Raw genomic sequence first — 22,605 nt, 5'->3', positions numbered from 1 at the left:
AGAACGCAAAAGAAAAGGACGTGATTAAAAATGAATATCAATTAAGTGAATAGGATAGTGAGACAGAATATTTGCCATTTATGAATTTGGTTACCAGGGGATTAAATGAGATAACTCCCAATAGCAATGGAGAGTCCAAGGGTTAACAGCCCCACTCAGGAACAAATGGGCCCCTTTGGGCCACAGGGTCTAGATTCTGTGCCCTCCCAAGGCCAGAGTTCAGAACCAGGAGCTCTTGAAAGTTCATTTCCTCAGCTGGAGCCTCAGGGTAGAAAGCCCTGCAGTTATCCCTCCTATTTCTATAGACTTGTTGCAAAGGGCTCCAATTAACTCTGTAGCTTTTGCTGATTTTCCTCTGCAGCCCTGTTAACATGCAAAACCTCTGCCCAGGAGACCATCCAGGCATTTCCCCTCAAACAGGGTGCTCAGAAAATGTCTTCACAATTTGTTTTGAAATTATTTCCAGAATGAGTGGATTCAAGTGTTTGCACATATATAATTATTTTTATCCTTAAGATGTTTAAACATGTAAACTTAATTATTAAAATAATTAGCATAGCCCAGAGCATCTGGCATTCTACTAGGGTATAGTTGGTACACAGAAAATATATTTTATTATTTTATTATTGAACTAAAATCTAAGAGTTATGTTTCTTCTTTAAGTAGAATAATAAATAAAAAAAATCTTTATTATAGTTTAACAGATGAACCAATAATAATTTTCAGATGACTCAAATGTATGTAGAAAATAAAATTTATGTAGAAAATAAAAAATTGAATTGATAAGGCAATTGATATTATAGCTTTTAGTACTAAAACTTATTCAGTTCTCATATACAGTAGACTTTAATTTTTACCTGGAAAAAAAGTGGGTTCCATACTGAAGATCGCTCTCTATTTGTTCTCTCTCTTCCATAGTCTTAGTAATAATTAGGTGAATCAATTCTATTGGCTATGAGGTGATTCCCCAATTGCTTAAGTGTGCTAGGAGGTAGAAATCTGCATTTTACCCAGTTCTCCAGCTGATTGTTTTTGCAGAAGGGTCATGGACCACACATTGAAAAACACTCATGTCAAGGAACAGTCAGGTGAGTAGGGATCATTTTCACCTGTAAGGCTTAATTTATCCCTGCTTTGTCTTCTCATTCCCTCTGTGTTACTTTTGCCACCAGATAAATGCTAGGACAAGTTGAAGCAATAGAAAACAATGCAAATAGAGCCTCTGACCTTCAAGAGCAGTGCTTCTGAAAGATCCCAGGGGAAAGGAAATGAGAATTAGTCAGGGATCTTGGTTAAATGCAGATTCTGATTTGTTAGGTCTGGGTGAGAGGCAACATTTCTGGCCAGCCACCCTCCCACATTGTGATGCTCAGTAGAAAGGCAAGAAGCTCATTATTTGTATTGGAAATGATGGTGGGGGAGAGTTCTAAATTACAGAATGTCCATGAATTTCAGAGCAAATAAAGACTAGAGCAATTCAAAGTATGATGTACAACTGTAATGACCTGCATTTAGGTTATAAACTTTTGATTACACACCTTGGAAGTAAGGAAGGCATGAGGACAAAAGTGAAAAAACAAATAAACAACAACAACAACAACAAAACACTTAAAATAATACCTTAGGCAAAGAATGCTGTCCACTCCTGGAACTGATAATACCTGTAAGCAAGAAAGAATATGGTAATGATTTTAGGGTCTCCCAACCACTGACAAAGAAGTAGAACTCACTGTTGGATTGGGGTCCCTTCAAAGAGGAAGAAGGCCCAGGATCCCTGAAGAGTCATTGATTAATGAGGAGTTGGAGACATACACAAAACCAAATGTACTATACTTTATGAGCCATATTAGGAGTTGCCAGGAGAGTTTAAATCACAAGTCATTTTTGCATCATGCTTGACTTGATCTTAAACCCAGATATCAGTCCATTAATAAAATGCTACCCTGTGTGTGCATGTGAATGTGTATATATACATACATATACACATAATATGCTTAAGCTATATATATATAATATAGATTATTATTATACCTACATGGGAAGGCTGTGAAGAGATATTTGTAATTTAATGCCATGCAATTTATTTTTCTATTTAGCTGAGAATTCTTATTCCACAGTTGTGGAATAAATAATGTTTTCTGACTCCTTTCTGTACCCCATTGTATTTCTTCATCAGACAAAAGTCTTCTAAAGAATAAGTATCATGTTTTATATTTATTTCAAGTCTGGTTCAGGACCTTCCTCAAGAAAGATGATCAATATATTTTTGAACAAGAATTAATGGAGAAATGGGGCTGGGGCTATAGGTCATTGTCAGAGCGCTTGCCTAGCATGTGTGAGGCACTGGGTTCAATCCTCAGCACCACATAAAAATAAACAAATAAAATAAAGACATTCTGTCCATGTACAACTACAAAAAAATAATTTTTAAATAAATGGTGAAATGAATTCAGCTTTCTGCTACTAACCCTTTAGTTCACGCAGTGTTAATATTAAATTATCATGATAAGTTGAATGGTGTATTGAACTGCTGGTCCTTACTAAAGTCTCATAAGACCTTTTGCTCTTCTAAAAGAATTTTTTTGAAATAATGTAAAGAACTATCACAACTTTAACATATATGCATATACATATGAAACTTAATACATATCTTCCCCATGAGAAAAATGTACGGTAGAGGGTAAATAGAATCTGCAATTTGGTTCCAAAATTTATACCTCAGAATGGGACTTAAGCAGAATATATTTGAAATTAAAAATAATGGAAATCCAAGCTGAAACAGTGGTGCACACCTGTAATCCCAGCGTGAGGTTGAGACAGGAGGATCACCGGTTCAAAGCCAGCCTCAGCAAAAGCAGGCACTAAGCAACTCTGTTAGAGCCTGTCTCTAAATAAAACGCAAAATAAGGGATGTGGATCAGTGGTCCAGTGCCCCTGAATTCAATCGCCAGTACCAAATAATAATAATAATAATAATGGAAACCAATACTTCTGCAATGGTGATTATTACACATCACATAAATTATTCATTTGATTTAAAAATTTTATTCTGTGTTCTAAGCTAGTGCCATCTAGTTTTAATTTTATTTTTGAGATAGGACCTCACTGCGTTTCCCAGGTTGGTCTCGAACTTGTAAGCTCAAGTGACCCTCCTGCCTCAGCCCCTCAAGTAGCTGGGTCTATTGGCATATGAGACCATGCCCAGCTGTCATCTGCTTTATACTACCAAAATATAGTATATAAATATACTACCAAGCATTCTCTCTTCAGTAAATTGAGACTTTTATCAAGGACACACTAATACAAATGGGCTTATCATTTTTAATTAGTTTCACTTAAGAAGCAGAGAACCCAAAATAACAGTGATTTAACCAATAAACTTTGTTGTTGTTTGTTTGTTTGTTTGTTTGTTCACTGCAAATAGTAACTGCAGAGGTGGGATGTTCATAGGCCTGGGACCCATCCACTTTATCTTTTTGCTATACCATTTTTAGTGACAAGTTTCCTACCTGGCGTAAGTTTCAGCCATTCATTCAGATTTCCACCTAGTAGGAAGGAAAAATGGCTGAGGACAGATGCAAAAAGGTATATTTTGAAAGTTGTCTCTCCATCTCTGCTTGCATTCTGTGGTCAGAACTTAGTTACAAGCTATACCTACCCTCAGGTTATGTTGGGAAATGTCCTAATTCAAAGCAGGCATTTGCCCTGCTCAAAAAATCTTTTTATTTGAGGAAGAAGAATGTAGTATATGATAAAGACCAATTAGTGGTCTCTGTCACCTGCAGCAAACATTAGAAGGAATGGCAAATAAAAAAAACAACAACTTTGTTTTGATGGTGTTGTTAAAAGATGAATTCTGAGGAAATCTTTGTTAGTTTTTATAATACTCTATAAACTAATATTCCATATTTGTAATTTATTATAAACTATTTCTTTAAATGTAAATCTTAAGAGAAATTAGTCTGAAAAAATCCACACTACAAAAATATGGCCTATGACATAAATAGTAAAAAATAGAAATGATATAATGTTGCTGCTTAGCTAATGTAGAAGAATTTCATTAGGTAATGCAGTGTTGATGAGTTAATAGCTTTGTTTTACTCTCCTGAATACAAAATGTTCATGAACTACTTATATATTGTGAATTTCTTATAAGAGAATTTATTTTTCCCCTTTTTCTCTTTTTTTTACAAGCTATTAATTTTAAAATATAAGAATTTGCAGGACTGGATTTGGATTTCTTTTTGGTAACACATAACCTGGTTAAAAATGACAGTAAGGTATATATTCTGTGATAAAGTGGTAATCAACTAGGCATGCCCATAACATTCAATACAAATTCTTTAAGATTGTCATTCAGATTTGGTAAAGAAAGAGAGCAGTCACCCTAATTGTCTGTTTTCCACTTTTATAATTTTTATTTATATTATATTTAGATGTATAAAAAATTTATATAATAAAAGTCCAATGTAGTAGTCAAATAAGCAAGTATATATGCCTACAATATTAAACATGTTAGTTAATTATATAAACATCAGGCATGCACACACATATACTCAGACACATCCATGTGGAGTTTCTTATGCATTGGTATTTTGGGGAATAAAAAGGGAATAAAAATACACAGTTGCATGTTTGAGGTAACGAGCCTTCTACTTTCTCTTTGTAGACAGTAGATTCTAGTATTAAATTTGAACCTCTGAGTACATTTTTAATCAACTATTGGCTATAAAAAGCAAACTATTATTTTTAGTAATATTTTGTCAGTAGATCTCTTTCCTTCTTATTTACCTGGGGCTTTGATCACAGGGGAAGAACAAAGGTCAGAATGTGTGGGTTCTGACTTTGGCCCTAGTGTTCTCTAGCTGTATAGATGTGAGCAACTCTGTCACGCTCTGCCCCACAGCAGCTCCCTCTCGATGGGGTAATACCATCAAAGGCTTATAGCAGGGAACATGGGACACTTGTCAGTAGCGGGGACTTTTGTTTCTTTCTTTTCCTCCTGTCTCCTTGCTCACCTCTCTGCTTAATCAGGTCCAATATTATGTGGAGAGTCCCAATGATGTCTATGTCTGCCCTTCAAATAAGATAAAGAGTTACCTTCAAATTTATTTAGAATAAAAATGACAGGGACTCTGTAGTTCTTACCATGAAGGCAATGATTTAAAAATTGAGGTTAGATTTAAGCCTGCTGAGAGAATCTTAACTGGAAAATGCTCTGAGGTCAATTAAAATCACTGGTTAAACCATGTGTTAAGACTGGGATTAGGCCCTATATTTTATAAAGGAAATAAAAGAATATTATTTTTCCTATTTATAAACATCAAAATCAGCATAGTCTTTGACCCAAGGTGTACAATTTTCTGTGTTCCCTAGTGAAAGTTTTTATAATGAGGTCAAAAAGCCCATTTGAAGGAAATGAAATGTAAGAAAAATTAGTTTTAAATTTCCAAAATATCACCTTGGTTTCCAGGTGTGCCTGCTATTTCATCTTTCAGGTAAAATGAAAATTGGCTTTTACTTTATAAATATTAGCGATCCTTATTTTTATTTAAAATGCTACCAAAACCACAAAAACAACACCAACTTCCTTGGCTACTAAGAACCAGAAAAGAAGCATCCTGGGTGTGTTTCCACATCTCTCCTAGACCATTAAATTTTCATCCATATTTAACAAATGTCATTATTCAGTTTCATGGGGTCACTGTGTCAAAATGTCTGTGTTAGGACTTTAATTTATTTTCCGAGGGTCCTTTAAGTGGGCAGAAAGCATGGCACATTGGATTGATTTACTCTCTTTAATCCATCCACTCGGCTGGTTTGGGATGTATATTTAAAAATTAGAATTTATCAGGACTGCAGCAGAATCCTGAGCCAGAAAGTCGCCTTTTCTTCTGGTCTCCTCCCTGAGGCCAGTTTTCTTTGATAGGGGTGGGTTCTTCCATTGTGTCTCCAGGTACAGTAGCAGCTCTGCCTGTGTGGTGTCCCTTACCAGATGGTCCTCTTAATAAATGCCTTGCTCTGGCCCACCCTCACTTTCTTGATCCAAATGTGAAATGCCAGCAAATAAATAAGAGCATTGCACTCTGATGAGTTCTCTTGAGATGGAGGAAAGCCCTGGGGAGAGGAGAGTAGAAACAGCTTTTCTGTTTGCTAGTGACTGCTCCTAATTACTGGCCAGTAGGTAGAACACACCACTTAGATAATATAAAAATAAAGAGAGAAAATAAATCCTCTATATGATTCCAGATGACTTTGCTAATATGAAAACATTCTTGGATTGTTGGAGTCCGTTTGATATATCATGCATGATCTTTGCAAGGGGCTCCCTGACTTTGGACTCAGGGTAGACAATTGCTGTGTGCAGATTTCCCCGCCAGACTCAAAGTGCAACGGAAATGAGTGGGTAATGAGAGCAGAGCAGCCAGTTCTTTAATTGAATTAAAAGCTGGGTGACATCAATGCAGACACCTGTCCAATTACAGACAGGCCAAGGTGTTTACCATTGCTGTACAAGCGATTCGAAGATGACAGAAATCTTTCCGCCCACAGATTAACATAATGAAGGAGAACAGATTACAGTGGATGCCAGCCAAACACCTAGGTTGGCAGCTGGGGGTGGGGCGGGGGAGGGAGGAGGAGTCTGCTGAAGTATGTAAATAGAAATGGAGAGTCTTTTTTTTGTTTTTGTTTTTCCTCTCCAAAATGTATTTGGCTTTTAAAAGGATGCCAGTTTGCTTTGTGTCTCAGGCTCGGTTTCCAGGCAGAGCATTTATACTTGTCTGCATTTAGTCAGAGAAGTTAATCATAAAATTTCAGCGTCAAAGCAGACTGCTCTGTTGTTCCATGCTTCTAGGCATCCAGAGTCCTATTAGATGCACAAAAGCTTATGCAGCTGGTGTCAGCCCCACGATGATGATTTTCTCTTAGGTAGTAGGGCTGCCTCCAATTATTGATATTCCTTGTTGGTGCCTTTGAAACTGGAGATTAGAGCAAAGGAAAGAAAGTGTTAACGATATCAATCTATCAATCAAAGGATACAATTGCCTGTTACTTTGGTGGCTCCCTGGAAGGGGTAAGGTGTGGTGGGGCTCTTATGAGAGGGCAGTAGCCTAATAGCACTAAGAGAATGAAAGATCTTCAAATTTTCAGTCAACTATCAAGTGCCAGTTTTTTGCATAATAGTAATAGCCGTATAATAGCTGATGAAGAAATGGGCATGTGAAGAAGTATATACTTTTTGCATTCTTGGGAATCCTGTCAATCATTATGAAGGACTTTTATGTTGCAAGCTTCTCCCGACACAGATTCTTCCCTTCTGCTAGGTGGAAATCCTCAGAGTGCAGAGTTTGGAGCCATATGCAGAAACGCAGAAGGGTTCTTAAATTCCTACCATGATGTATTTCCTTCTCCTAAAAGATGTCCTGCCCTGCTCTTTAAGCTTGAGCTTTCTGTTCCCACTGTGGCCCACAGGACTGCAACTCAAACAGAATCTACTTACTTGACTTCAAACTCCCTTGGTGTGGCATGTCAAGATTTCTCAATGTTAAGCATTAATGCAAAATGCATTATCGCTTCGCAGTGAGAGTTATGGTCCTTCTGGTGCCAATGATTTTAATCCAGATACCAATGCTCCTGTGTTTCATGGGTTACTAACACTTTTAAGACATCAATAATGCTTACTTTATGCTTATTGAATGGTCTTTTTTTTTCCAGCTTGCCTTCTTCCATTATCAAGAAAGACTGGCAGGTTTCCTGACATGGTTGGGACCATTTTCTGATTTCACAGAGTTTTGTGGCTGAAAGGGAGTTTCAGAGGTCATCTTGCCTGCCTAGCGATAGGGACACTCAAATTAAAGAGAAAGACTTTTCTGTGATAACTCCCAAACAAGACATTCACATCCAAGCCAATCTTCAAGTTCTCACTGGAGGAATAGACTTTATAACCACTCCAAGTGTCATAAAGGAATACCACCCCATTTTCTCCTATTGGGTTTTCAGTGGACACATTATTTATGTCTTGGATTCTTTTATAAATATGTCATATGGTATATTTCTCTGTATTTTAAAAATAGAACACAGACAGACTTTTGGTAACCTTAGGTTTTGAAAATTAGTCCTTCATTAAATATAGGCTTCTTGTCATGTTAGCCTGGAAAGTCCAGATCTGACAATTGTCGCTGTCCACTTCACATGTATGCAAGCCTTCTGCTTTCTGTATTAATCTGGTTATTACTGTAAAGACCCTATTATCATTAGGGTCTTTCTAGCTCTAACATTTTCTTATATTAAAAGCTTTGTAAAAAATCATTTGTCTTCTAGAGCACCCTTCTCAGAGGCAGATCAAGAAAAATTGATAAATGCTTTTTGATGTTATTTTATTACCATAGTAAGTTTCTTTTCCAACAGAGTATATCATCTAAGTATCACTTTGATACCTAAGGCAACGCCATTAGAAATAATCACTCAAGGATCTCAAAGGAGATATCCAAGAAGGGCTGCCTTCCTCTGTCTTAGAGAGAATGTACTTTTCCTCCTTCTTTGATAATAGAACAACTTTTTACAGGTATCAACTTTAATCTATCCTGGTATAAACACTCCATATTGAGAACCAAAGGAGACCAATCAATTGTCCCAGAAGATAGGATGGCTTCATTATTATTCTGGTTTAAGAGGAGCATCCATTTCCCCTGCCCTAATCCTTCACTGTAACCTGCCAAGAAGGGAGAAAATGCTGGATTGTACCCCGATCTTCTTACTGAAGTTGATAATACTAGCTTGTATTTAGGGGAAATTCTTCAGTTGGTTTGACCAACTTTGTTTCTGAGTCATAACATGATGGACAAGTTCCCCCCTGGGAAAGAAATGGCACTCCAGCCTCAGGAAGGACAGCATGTTTTTTGAATTTATGATTTATGTACTATCCAAAACCTTCCACCTGGGACCCAGAATTGGCAAGAACCAAAACATCAGCTCTCTTCTTTTTTTTTCTTTCTTTTTTCTGTTCTCGGCTTTGCAGCTCTCATTTCTCAGTGTTTATTATTGTTTCACCTGGCTTGAAGTGGGAAATGTGAGCACTGTGATAAATGGCCTGTAAGATGATCTAGTTTCTCTCTTCTTTCTTTAAAAATCATGAGATCTTTCTATGAAATATAACTTGGTAATCTTCTCTAACAAAGCACAAAGCTGGGGAAAGCACATTTACTGAGAGTTGTATTGCCTTGGTGAATGTCCTTTTAAAATATTGTCTTTAAATATATATTATATATATATATATATATATATATATATATATATATATATACACACACACACACACACAAGACCATATAAATGCCTCTGTCTAAATTAGGGTGATAATTAATGGAGGAATTTCATGATACATAGATGCGCACAAAGAAACTCCTCTAGTGAAAGCAAGGCGGGTTAAATAAAACCTTGACAATCATTTAGTGCATGCCAAGTCAGTATCTGTTTGACATGATCCTTCTTAGTCTACATTAATACCTTTCCTGATTAGCTGATAAAACAGTTGCAATGCCAATGTAGCACTTCAGTTATAATCAGGGAAGAAATAGTGTCTCAGGATAAAGTAATTTTTAAGGCCAGACAGCAAAATTGCTAAATAATAGAACCGCTTTTATTTTTCTCAATGATAACGTTACCTGGATGTGTGACAAACCTTCGTGCTGAGGATCTGAGATCACCAAACTCTATACAATCATTGTGCCTTTTTGGACACAGTATTCAAAAGCTTCAGTTAAGGCATGTTCATCTGTGAAAGGCACTGCCTTTTCCATATGCCATCTAATTCAAGTGATGAACAAAGGAAACTGACCTCATACCCCATCATGATTTTTTTGCATGTGTCAAAATTAAAAGTTTTATTTACTGGGGGCTGATTCATTTCTTTATAGTGTGGCATTATACTAATTCAGGTGATGCACGTTGTCCTATTTAGAATATTACAGTAGGTTCCAACTTGCCAACAGGACATAGCAAATGCCAAAGATTTTCTAAGGATACAATGGCTAGAATGAATATTGTCCTAACGCCTCTGATTGGAGCCTGCAATTTGAATATCACAGTAGAAGCATCAAGAAATGGGAATACAAATTGCTGGGGTATAGTTCATTGGTAGAGCACTTGGCTACTATGCTCAAGGTCCCCTGAGATGGGGATAACACAGTCGTTATCTCAAAGAGACACTATTAAGGTTAATGAGTTAAGGAATCTAGAAGAGTAGACACAGAGCTATGTAAGTAGAAAGTTTATGCCAGTACTGCGAGAGAGAGAGAGAGAGAACTTAAGAAATAGTTTAGGATGTTGTGTGGAGATTGGGACATGTTGAGTATGATGCCACAGTGGGACATCCAGGTGGGGTCAGTAGTCAACACGTGGAAATGCAGAAGGAAAGCTCTGTGGAGGTGTGAAGTCTGTAGAAAAGCAGATGATCACTGACAGGTGAGGTTTCATAAACTAACAAAGGTATGTGTTTAGAAAAGGGAGGAGGCCTGAGGACCCCACCTTGTGAAACACAAGTTATTTAAGGGACTGTGAGAGAACATACAGTAAGTGTAGAAGTGTAAGGATAGAGGGTTATTTGATTTAGTATTTAAAAGAAGACAAGTAATCTTTGAAAGATAAAAATCATCTAGTAGCCTAGAGAGGCAGAAGTTGGGTTGTAGTAGTAGTGTAACTTGGACTGACACACCTCTGCAGTAGGGCTCTCCGCCTTACATAATTCTGTGTTGATTCTTCTATAGGCCTAGCCTCACTAACCTTGATAGTGACCCTTTTAGGTAAGCATTGCATTATCCCCATGTCACAGGTGAGGCCTGTGAGACATCTGCAAGTTAGGGTCTGTTATTGTCTGTGTACAGAGGAGGAAACTAAGACACAGTTCTCAGAACAACCTGCCTAAGCCTATGAAGCCCATCACTAAAAAAAAGTCCATCTGTGTGCAGGCATTCTGGACTGAGTGGCTGTGCTTTTCATTACTACATGATGAGGCTGTGTGTGTGATAACATTAGCTTGCTTTTAAGATGTTCTTAAAGTGAACTCAATGCAATTCATGGGGGATTCAAGAGGAAATGACAGTCACAGTGGCAGGAAGGAGGCAAAGCAGAAGGTATTGACACAAGGGGGTTTTGAAATTAGAACTGAACTTGGCATGAGATGGTCACACGTGTATGCTTATTAGTTCATTGGCTTGCTGTCTTCTTTGGCCATGAGCTGAGCTGACAGTGCCAAGTGGATGGATATTTTCATGTAAAAACATGGTAGAAAGGGTTCAGTAGCCCAAGGAGAGGCCTGGGAACTGCTGGAATGGAGACTTGAAGGCAGTGTGCAGGATTGAGGGCAAATAGAAGGTGCCAAAGCAAACAATGACTTACCTTCTTGGCTTCATTCTGGCTCTTTGCTGTTTTAATTTTGTAAATTTTCTAATCGGGGAGGGCAAACACAGAAACATGTATATTAAAATTTGTGTTTGAATGATGCAAGCTGTCAACAGTATTGGCACCTTAAAACAATAATATATTCTCTAGGCCATTGAAGGTTTAATCAATAAAGGGATACCAGGAGTGGGACTGTCATTTTATATGAATGATGACAGTCTCTGGTTAGGATTAAAGCTTGCTCTAGAAAAGTTCTTGAGAAAAAACACTGGTGAGAAAATGCACAAATTATATTTTGGGTGATTGTTTAATTCACAGGATTAACTAAATAAAGAACTTCTGCCTTGATTATGAACACCGGTAAACAAAATGTGTTTTCATTTCTACAGGTACTTTTAATTGCTGAACAAATTTTATGTATCCTCCACCCAGCCAGGTTAATTCAACACTTCCATGTGCAATACTTCCATTTAAGACAGGTGTCTTAATTAAATAAACTAATAATTTTGCAGTTAGAATTACAAAAGCATAATTATGTAATTTGCTAATTGTTCAAATATGCTAATTTGCATATTTGTTAACTGCAACATAAACAAATAGTTGGTATATGTGTATCCTGCCGTTAAAATAATGAAGCCACTCTTGGGAGTAACATTTCTTAAAGTATGTTAATAGACACTGCCATAAAAAGGACTCCTTCGTTAAATACGGCTGAAAAATGCTAGGTTCGAGAAAATTGAATAGTTTTGTTTCTGTGGGAGGCCTGGGATCTGGAATGAGATAATATGCATCTTAACTATTGGATACATTGTGGCTGTGTTTCATGAGCTATGTGTAGATCTGCACCCCCTCCTTAATAGGGGAAATATCAAATACTGCCTTAAAGCTGTCTTAACAATAAGTGGATCTCTCAATTTTTTCTTATGAGTTACCCCATTCTGCAGTTGGTAGACAAGCAGGAAAATGAATTAAGAGTCACATGTTTTTGTTTTCTATTCCCTCTCTCTCTGTCCCTGTCTCTGCTTCTCTGCCTCTCTCTGAATCTGTCTCTCTCTCTCTCTTTCTCCACACACACACACACACACACACACGCACACACAAGCCTGTAGAGATGCTTACAGTAAACATGCAAACCCTTTTTGTCCCCTCTTTTATTATAGGCATATTGAAAGGCTTGCTACCCTTCAAAAACTATGCAGTAACCCTAACTGCTTGCACTCTGGCTGGCTGTACCGAGAGCTCACATGCATTGAACATCTCTACTCCACAAGAAGGTAAAGTAATTTCAAAGGTCTTGACTTCCACATTTCAGTCATGAATAATAAAATAGGAGAAGAGCTAAATGCTGCAAGGCCATTTGCTGGAAAACCCCAACCTAATTTGATGACAAAGTGCATTGCCAGGCCATAATTGCTCCATTTTTTGGGGGGGTGCGAAAATGAATCAAACTCCATACCCTTTAATGACATGCATCTTTAATAGCTGTAATGCAGATTAATGGGCTTTTTAATTGCTGTTACATTGTTCATGCAAGAGCCTTGTCATTAATATGAAGCATCTGAAAGATTAATGAAAGCTTCCTCATTTTACTATGGCTCAGAAGTAAATCTAGAGACAGTCTGACTAAAAAGAATTGATTGTATGGCACAGTATGAAATTGAGAATCAAACGGTTGATTTCCATGGTCCCTTTTAACTGCTAAACACCAGCACAGGCAACAATTATTTCAGTATGATGGAGCCTCCAAATGCCAATTGAGGCATTATTAATCACTGCTCAGTTCCTTCCGACTTAAGTCTCACTTTTGTTTTACTTGCAACTTACAAACTGTTGGAATAAATTAATGTTTCAGAAAGCACATATTAAGAAGGCAGTGGGAAAGAGAAAATATTTTAGCACTCTGGAGTTGAAAGCTTTGCTCAAGCATCTGAACCCATCACTTCAAGAAATAACAGCTCTCAAATCATTTGAAGCATTGTTACTTCATATTTCTATCTCCTGGATGAGAGGAACCATACATTTCTTATGCTGTCTAGTTGTGAAGTTATTTAGGAGATTTAAAGGCTTGATCTCTAGGGAAAATGAGTCCATTGGTCTCTCTCTTTATCCTAGTATCCATCCCTCCACCCCTCCTCTTTCCTTTCTCCCTCTTTTAAATCCTTCAACAAGCACCATTTGCATAGAAGAAAGATATTTAAGAAAAAGAAAGATAGAGATCTGTAGCCAAAGCAGTGGCAAGAAACAGATTTCGTAAAATCCTTTTTGTGACACTTTTTTCTGTTTTATGCCTGATCTAACCAGATCCCTCTAATCTGGGCTACATCAGCAGTGACCCATTGTTAGTATTTTCTCAGTATTTTCCCCAGCTAGTCTTCTAAAAATGGCATCTTTTTTTCTCAGTGTGTCATTATGTCTGCTGGGGTACATGATCATCACCCCTTTTTGCATTTACTTCCACCAGCCTTCATTGAGACAAAGTGTCCCACATCTCATTACTTTCTGTACATCCACTCCACCCTCTGTCTAGATTTTGCCTGGTCCCCTTCACACCTATTTCATAGCTATGTCCCAGAGGGAATCCTTACTCATTCACTTCACATTTCCTTGTCATTATTTAAAGAATTCCAAATTTTCCAAAAAATTATTTTTATTTTATTAAATAATGTTTGTTTTTAGGGTCAATTTTTTGAAAACATTTACTCTATTTCTTTGACCACTATGTAAAATGAACAAACCTTATTTTTTTTTAAATATGCCTACAGTGTAGTTTCTAGATATAATTAATTCCATTGATTGTCCCTTTTCTAGCTATTCTGAAAGTTTTGCGGAGATTTTTAAAAACATCTATTATGAACTGCTGTCAGGATGTTGCCTATCTCAGATCGTAAGCTCCTCGAGGCTAGGGCACTCTGTCTGTTCAATTTGCTTTAATTGGCACTGTCCCACATAGACATTATGGGTTAATAATACTTTTGATGAAGTAACACAAATGTCAGTCAAGTGAACTACAGTAAGGACTCCCCATCCATCACTGATGCAAATTCTCATAAATTCAGGACAGTTATTTAGCACTGTTCCTAAAGCAATTACTGACAAGCTGCCCACGAATCAGGAACATTTCCATGCAAGGGATTTCAGGTTTATTTCATGATTTATGGATTTGGATCTAAAAAGTTTGAGTTAGAAAAGTAAACTAAAATTAGACTCTGTAAATCTTTTTCTTTTCTTTTCTTTTTTTTTTTTCCTTCCATAGCACCACAAGAGGTTGAGCTACCAGTAGCTAAATCCCTTCCCAATTCTTTGTTACTTTCCTGGAAACCACCCAAACAAGTAAATGGTATTTTAACTCAGTACTCTTTATACATGGATGGGAAGGTGCTCTATTCAGGCAAAGGAGAGAATTACACAGTCAAAGGTAAGACTTCTGTCATTCTCTGTTAATAGTTTTTAATATGCCAAATAACTATACTGTGAAATTATGTGAAAATGTTTTTTTTTTTTAAATTGAGTTACTTATTTTTGTCTCCTCATAACTATTCCTGTTTCATGATCTTTAAGATATTAGTACTAGGTCATATTAGGGTAAAGCCAAAGCTGGAAAATATAAAAAATTGCACATGCTGCCTCCTGGGTCACTTCAAGGTTTGTGTTCTCTACTGTAGTATCCCCTACCACGTCTTCCCTCAGTTCCTTGTACCACTATGACTTTGCTCAGATGCAGAGGAGACCTTGGGAATAGACCAGCACAAGGGCTTAGCATATACCACTCTGTCTCCCACTAATCACAGGAGTGTAGCTGGGCCCAGTGTGGTCCACTTCAGTGCCAGATCCAGATTGGACCAGTGATGTCCTTTCAACAAATTCACAATCATGTGACTAGCTACCATAATATCCTCATTCATATGGAATAATCTTAACACTCAGGTTCGTGTCACTCACTGTGGTCTGAATTTTAAACCATTTGAGAATAAACACAGTATATAGGCCTGATCATATAGACAGTTAAGTAAAATAAATTGTTGGAAAGCTTTCTAAATACAAGGGACCTACATTAGGTTTGTCATTTGGTGTCTGCACAGGGTTTGTATTTGTATAGTACTTATAATGTCCTATATAATATGACTTTATATACTCTATTTGTCTCTCGGGTTAGATATTATTAATCAAATATTGATTGATTTAAAAACTGAGGCCTAGAGATATTAAGTTCTTTGTGAAAGGTCACGACAAGTTAGAGTCAGAGGTAGAATTAATTATGTATGTATTCACTCGTTCACATTAATGCCAGGTACCAAGGTTATAACAGGGAAGCAGCCAGACAATGCCCTATCCTCTTGGCACTCCCAGCTTCATGGGGACACATTTGGATGTTGGAATGAGGCACTGGTGGAGAGTTGTATTCTCAGCTATATTCTTTAAGGACCTTAAAAGGACAAGAGCTATCATTTTTATTTTGTTCATCATTTGATGAGATAGAATTCTGGACCATTTATTCTATACAGTGGATGTTCTTACTCCTGTTTTACAAGTGAGGAGACTGAGGCATACAGAACTTGTGGTCACACAGTCTGTGAGTAATAAACTTTGACACCAACCCTAAGTCTAGTGAGTGTGAACTTGAAACAAGTTACTTAACTTCTCTGAGACATGTCTGAATCTGTAAAATGGAAATAACTACATTCTTAAAATTTTTCAAGAAATTAGATTGTATTAAAATATATAGCATGTTGGCACTTGATAAAGTTGATAAAAATAATTATTATTTTCTGTAGAGCCCAGAGTTCAAATTACAAGCTGAACAATAGATTAATTTTACCCTAACAAAATTGGATCATAAGATTAAAGTTGATGGCATGATTTTAACTAAAAATTATAGGACACAGAAATTATTTTAGAAAAAAATGATTATTATTAAAGTGTGGCATAGAATGAACTTTACATATGTATTAATAATGAGTACACAAAAATCTGCTAGAATCAAAATATATCATTGTGCATAATGGGGTATTGAACCTTGTAGACCTGGAATAGACTTTTCTTTTGAGGAGAATTCTCTAATCCCCCAGGTATGACTTACGTATTCCCCTATATTCACTTAATATCATTATAGCCCTCACCATTTTTGTTGTTGTTGTTGTTTGCATTGTTTTGAACAAGATTGCTTGTTTGATCTCCTAAACTATAAGTGTCATAAGGACATGAGCATGTCTGCTTGGTTCATTACTGCAACTCCAGGACCTATCGCAGAGTCAGCAGTGAATCCATGGTGTTGGAGGAAAGAATTATGTCTCTGGACTCCTAGGAACAACATTAAAAAAAAAATATATATATATATATAGCAAGGGGAACTGGAAGTGGAGTTTGGAATAAAAGTGGCAGAGAAAAGGGAAATAAAAACTAGCAACTTAGCTAAAAGAAAAAAGTGAATGCTGAATTGGTCCTCTAGGAAGTGATGTAGCTTCAATATCACTCACATCGTCTTTTTTCTAGAAGCTTCATAGCTTCTCAAAAACATCCCTTGTCTCCCAATAGCTTAAGATATGAAGTGTGTTGAGACTTCAGTATTGGTCTGAAGGAGGGAACTAAGCCTGGAAAGTTAAGATGGACTTGAAAGATGTACACCACTCTCCTAATGTACTATCTGGATAAATGAAGCCTAGACAAGTCCAGAAAGTCTAGTCAGTAATTGAAGGAACCCATTCAAATATAGGTCCATCTGGTCCCAGAGTCCACACTTTTCTTCTCCATACATTTTTTTTGTTGAACACATTTTATTTTGGTGGGGACCATAACAATGGACCTGATTGTAAATCACAGAATGCCATTGTTAGTGGGCTGGGACTACCATTTAAAAAATAAAATTGCAAACTGTTTGGCTTCAAAATAAACTTATTTCTCACTGTTTGTAGGTTGTAATTCCAAGTCAAGGTGTCAGCAGGTTTTGTTTCTCCTGAGGCCCTTCTCTTTTGCTTGCAGATGGCCACCTTCTCACTATGTCCTCAAATGACTTTTCCTCTATGCAAACACATCTTTGGCGTGTCTTTTCCTGTTTCTGTAAGGGCACCAGTCATATGGGATTAGGTTCCCACTCTTGGGAGCTTGTTTGGAGGTTCTAGCAGTGGAGCATAGCTACTTCTATACCCTTGATCAAAGAACAATCCTCCTCTATCAGGGAAGAGCATCCTCTTTGCCTGAGGGTGCAGCTTTAGGAGGGACACACATGGAGAAGAGGGAGAAAGGGGACACTGCCCAGCTAGCCAGATCAGCTGAATCAACCCTGGAGACCAATGAGATGGCAAGTGTCGTGGCCAGATCACCTAGGTCCCCTCCTAGGTCCCAACTCTTATTCCCTCATTTAGTCTTAATTATCCCTTTAAAAGCCCTGTTTCCAAATGCAGTCACTTTGGAGGTTAGAGTTTCAACATGAGTTTTAGGGGGACACAGTTCAGTCTATAACAGCACCCTGAAGCAAACGCCTTTGCTATAGCATAGGCCAAATGCCCCCCTTTCTGCAGAGACTCTCAAATTGCATTAGAGTTGAATAAAATTGCCTTTAAGATCCCATTCAAACTCTAAGGTTTTATTCCTATGATATGCACTAAATTCAAGTCACTTATACATTCAAAGTTAATCTGTCCACTAGGACTCATAGAAAAGATAGAAGAGAAAACGGAATCTCCCTGACTGAAGTTATATGAGGAGAAAGTGGTAGGATACTGCTTAGCTACTGAAAAGGGCTTTAGTCTGTATATGCCACGATCCATCATGATGTATAACTATGATGCTATTGGTACTCGTTGCTTGTCTGTGTTGGGGTTTCTGTGACCTAATATCCTTCCCATGTTGAGTGGCTTGAGAATGGAACTTCCACTCGTGAGGCGGGTGCTATCAGGAATGGTGGTAATTTAGGTCCATTTAAATGGATCACTATAGTGCTGAAATGTCTTTTCACAGAATCACTGAGAAATTCAGTCTATTAGACATTTATAACATTTTTAAAATTATAAAATTAATAATGAAAGTAAAATATATTTATTGAAGGTAATTTAAAACATGCAGATACTAATATCTTATTATTCTACAACACAAGAAGAAACTCTATTTGAAGTGATTCCCTCTAGTACTTCATTCTTTTTTTTTTTAGGGCATTTTAAGGACTTTATCTTTTTTAATTTTTTATTTTTCCTTCTTAGTTGTACATGACAGAAGAATGCATTTCAATTCATCATACACAAATGGAGTGCAACATTTAACTTCTCTGGTTGTACACCATGTAGAGATGCACTATTCATGAAATCATTACATGTAACTAGGATAATGATGATGATGTCCATCTCATACCACCATCTTTCTTATCCTAACAATCCCTCCCACCTTCCCTTTGCCCAATCCAAATTTCCTTCATTTTTTGCATGCCCCACCCCCCGTCATAGATCAGCATCCACTAATCTGAGAAAACATTCGGCTTTTAGTTTTTTGGGAACTTTCATTTATTTTAACAAAATTGAGCTAGAACTCACGTATACATTTGTACCCCTGCATATTGCCTTACTGTAACTATATTCCCTTATATTTTTTTAAAGAATGTATATTTTTTTACCTTTTTTAAATTCATTTTATTTTTTTATGTGGTGCTAAGGATCAAACCCAGTGCCTCACACGTGCTAGGTGAACGCTCTACTGCTGAGCCACAACCCCAGCCCCTCCCGTATAATTATATTTTAAAACATCAACCTTCATCAAATGGATGTACATTCATGCATTTAATACTTGAGCATTTATCTCTATTTTAAATATATTGTGATAAGTTTTATTATATATAAATCGTTATTTTGTAGATTTTCAGAAGGAACAGCAATCAAAGATAGTGAACTTTTATAGAATATTTGATAAATAATATCACCTTATTTCCAGAAAACTTACCAGCAATGAATATTTTTTAACAAGTAAAAATATTATTTTATTTATTTGCATTTTAAAATTCCGGTTATATTGATGATTTTCCTGTGTGATTATCAGCCCTTTATATTTTACTTGAATTTGATCACACTCATAATAAGCGTAAATTTAATACTAGTAAGGAATAATTTTGAAATTTTATCAACAGCTATGTTTCGTATCGTTTTCCCTGGTTATCATCCCATCATTATTTAAAATTCTTTGCCTTCTACACTATCAAAAACTTCCTTAATAACTTGGTTTAATGTCCCCTTCTAAATATTCAAAGTGTCAACATTTTTTTTTACACTCCTCCACTTACATGTGGTTTCCTTTCGAATCTTCACATAGTGCCGACATCCTCCTGTTATTTAGCAAATGGATCTGGCTGACATGGTGGATATAGGAAAGAGCACATGCATTTCAATCCAGAAACCACTTAGCATCTAGGTGCTTTGAATTTTTTTCTTCTTTCTCTTAAATATGAAGCATTAAAAGTCAAAGGCATTGCTGCACCTTGAGTTAGTACAAAATATATTTAAAAATGCATACAGTTAAAATTTTTGCCTTGCATAGGCCATAAGCTAGTAGTATGCTGGGTCAGTTCTGACACTGAAAAATGAATCCAGTTAGAGAACCTCCCGAAGGCTGTTGATGTTTGCTATAATAAATAGCACACACTTTAAGTCAAACTTTTTCATTCTGTATTCAAAGGTAATGGATTTTTCGTAACCATAGTAACCTTGGTGTATTTCTGGATAAATACATGAGGTATATACATTCTAGTTTTATTTTTGAATATAAACTACCACATTATGTATTACTAATAATATGAAAAATAGGATGTAGGTTAGTATAATGACAGCTTAAACTAGTACGCATTTTTCTTCTGCAAAAAATAAATATTTATCAAAAGTATAGGTTCAATTAATTTTTTCCCCCAGTTTTGTGGTATTCTGGTGGTGCCATTTATCTTTTTTTGCAAGATCTCCATTAATCTCTTATTTCTGTCCCATAACAGATTTTTAAGAATTTCGAGGCAAAAACAATTGTGCTTTAAGGCTTATGATTAAAAACATTATTGAAATATTGAAGAACCTATATTGATATCACTAGTAGAGCTATTGTTGGCCCTTTATGATGTGTGTATACAGTCTGTTCATAAATAGGGAGAAAGAAGGAACACATTGTGTGATTGTTCAGCATACTAGGATTCTTTCAAAGTTCAGGCTAGAAAGCATCCTGATTGATGATGACTATCCAAACTGTAGCCAACCAGATCATTCTCATTTTAAATGAGCACCCTACCAGAAACTGGCAATCTTTAAGAAGTTTGTGAGATGTTTCAGAAAAGCCTACAAAACTGGGGGGAACAAGAATAGCAAGATGGTGGTAACAGAGAGAAGTACCTATCAAATATGACAAGAAGGTTGACATAAGTTGTGGTTTCTGCTGAGAACAGAGAGTAATACCTAGGAACAGTTTTATTTTGACTACACAAATTGCTTTTGATTAACCTAACTTAAGTCCTTGTTTTTGATAATTTCTAGAATCTCAAAGGGGTAAAAGTCAATAGGGACTCTACTGGGAAAAAAACTGAACACCTGGCACCAAACGACTTTACACATATGTGTTCAAGTATATCATCTAAATAATCTATAGTAGTCTTATGGTTGAACATGAATGGCTGAATCATAGAACTAATTGTAGCACCTTACCTTTGCTATTCCATCAGGACCTAGGTGTCTAGCAGTAAGACTGAAGCAGTCAGACATGGATAACAGCACATATGGAATGTTGGGGGTTGGGGAGAGAAAGGGAGAAAAAAAGGGAAAAAGAAGAAAGGGAAGAGGAAGGAGAGGAGAAGGAAAATAGGAAAAATAGCTAAAATTCTGATGAAGTCAGAAAGGCAATAAGTCTTTATATCTTTAACCAACTCAAAATGCTAAAACTTTTTTTTTTTTTTTTGGTCTTACTTGGTCAAGGTCAAAAAGAACAGTGTATAAACAGCAAAATAGAAATGCTCATCTTGAACCTTCCAAATACTTAAGTCTTACGATGAGAAATTTATTGAAGAAGAAGTTGTATTGCTTATGGCACAATAAAATGCATTTAAAGGTTAGGTACTTCTAACCAAGCGTTATAAGGAACCTTATCAACACTCTACAAATTTGAGCTAAATTATATTCATTCACGCTGATGGTTTACAATAGGTCCTTTCATAGAAAAATAAAACTTCACTTTAGCCTGGATGTTTTCTGTAATTTTGCAGTTTTGAATACCACAATGCAGTACCTGGAAAACACTTCCCTTATATAATATTATCAAGGGGCGTCGTATTAAAATCCTTGTGCTTTAAACTGTAGGCCTTATTAATAAGGCAGAGCATGTAAGAGTTTTCAGGTAAGGCTATGATCTCATCCATGAGTCACCATGTGCCCTTTTTATGTCACAGACAAAGCATTAAATTACACAAAGCCTAAGAAACCTTAAGGATACAGGGGGAAAGAGTTAAGCTATAAAAAGGAGTTGTATTTTTCAGAAGCCAAGTTACTAAGCCACCCCCTCTGTGACCAGAAATTCCTCAATAGTTGCACAAGGCTGGGGACAGGATGGGGGGTTAAAGCACAGTGGATGGTCTACTCTCAAGAGTCAAATTTATTTGGTAACAAGGGATCAAAAGAAATGAGATGGCTTGTATGGAACATTTAGCTATCACTTGTGCTTATTGTAAAACAATATAATCAAAATGTCATTCTTCCATCAAGTTGGTTCTACGTGCACCAATATGTGGAGAAATAAAACATATTTAAATTTGTATTTTAAGATCTGTGCCTAAATATACTGATGATTTGTTAACTGAATTGAGGACTATTATGCTCTTAAATGACAGGAAAGGACTGGGTTTGAAGGGATTTCCTAGGGATGGTGGGAATGATGTTCAGTTAGAAAAGCAGTAGAGCTAAATGCTGAAAAAGGCAACGGATTGTGTCAGTTCATTGAGAGCTGCTCAAACAGGAACTGCCTATTATTATTTATTTATTGTTTTAAAACTCTTAAATTGTAACTTTCCATAGAAAAGTGAATGCAACTTATGGGTTCATCTTGATGAATATTTATAACTAAACACATCTATGGAGCCACTGTACAAGCAACAACGCCTAAGAGCACCCAAGCTGATGTCCTCAAGTCTTGAGGGTTAATGGCATAGATTCCCGGTGCTGTCTTTGCACATACTGTGGGTGAAGTCAAACACCATATCTCTCT

General features: G+C 36.6%; 1 protein-coding gene across 1 annotated transcript in view; it reads left to right on the top strand.

The window, feature by feature from the left end:
- The window catches only part of Ush2a (usherin), a 763,436-nt gene that overhangs the window by 361,776 nt on the left and 379,055 nt on the right, over positions 1 to 22,605 (top strand). Inside the window, exons 30-31 of the mRNA XM_046438452.2 lie at positions 12,561 to 12,674; positions 14,654 to 14,815. Coding sequence (XP_046294408.1) covers positions 12,561 to 12,674; positions 14,654 to 14,815 — 276 coding nt within the window. The remainder of the gene's footprint in view (positions 1 to 12,560; positions 12,675 to 14,653; positions 14,816 to 22,605) is intronic.

The sequence above is a fragment of the Marmota monax genome, unplaced genomic scaffold, assembly GCF_021218885.2.
Source record: "Marmota monax isolate L192 unplaced genomic scaffold, Marmota_monax_Labrador192_F-V1.1 WCK01_AAM20220418_F8-fsc00118, whole genome shotgun sequence".
Lineage (NCBI taxonomy): Eukaryota > Metazoa > Chordata > Mammalia > Rodentia > Sciuridae > Marmota > Marmota monax.
Note: the sequence above shows the minus strand (reverse complement) of the source record. Positions and strands in the feature narration are given on the sequence as shown.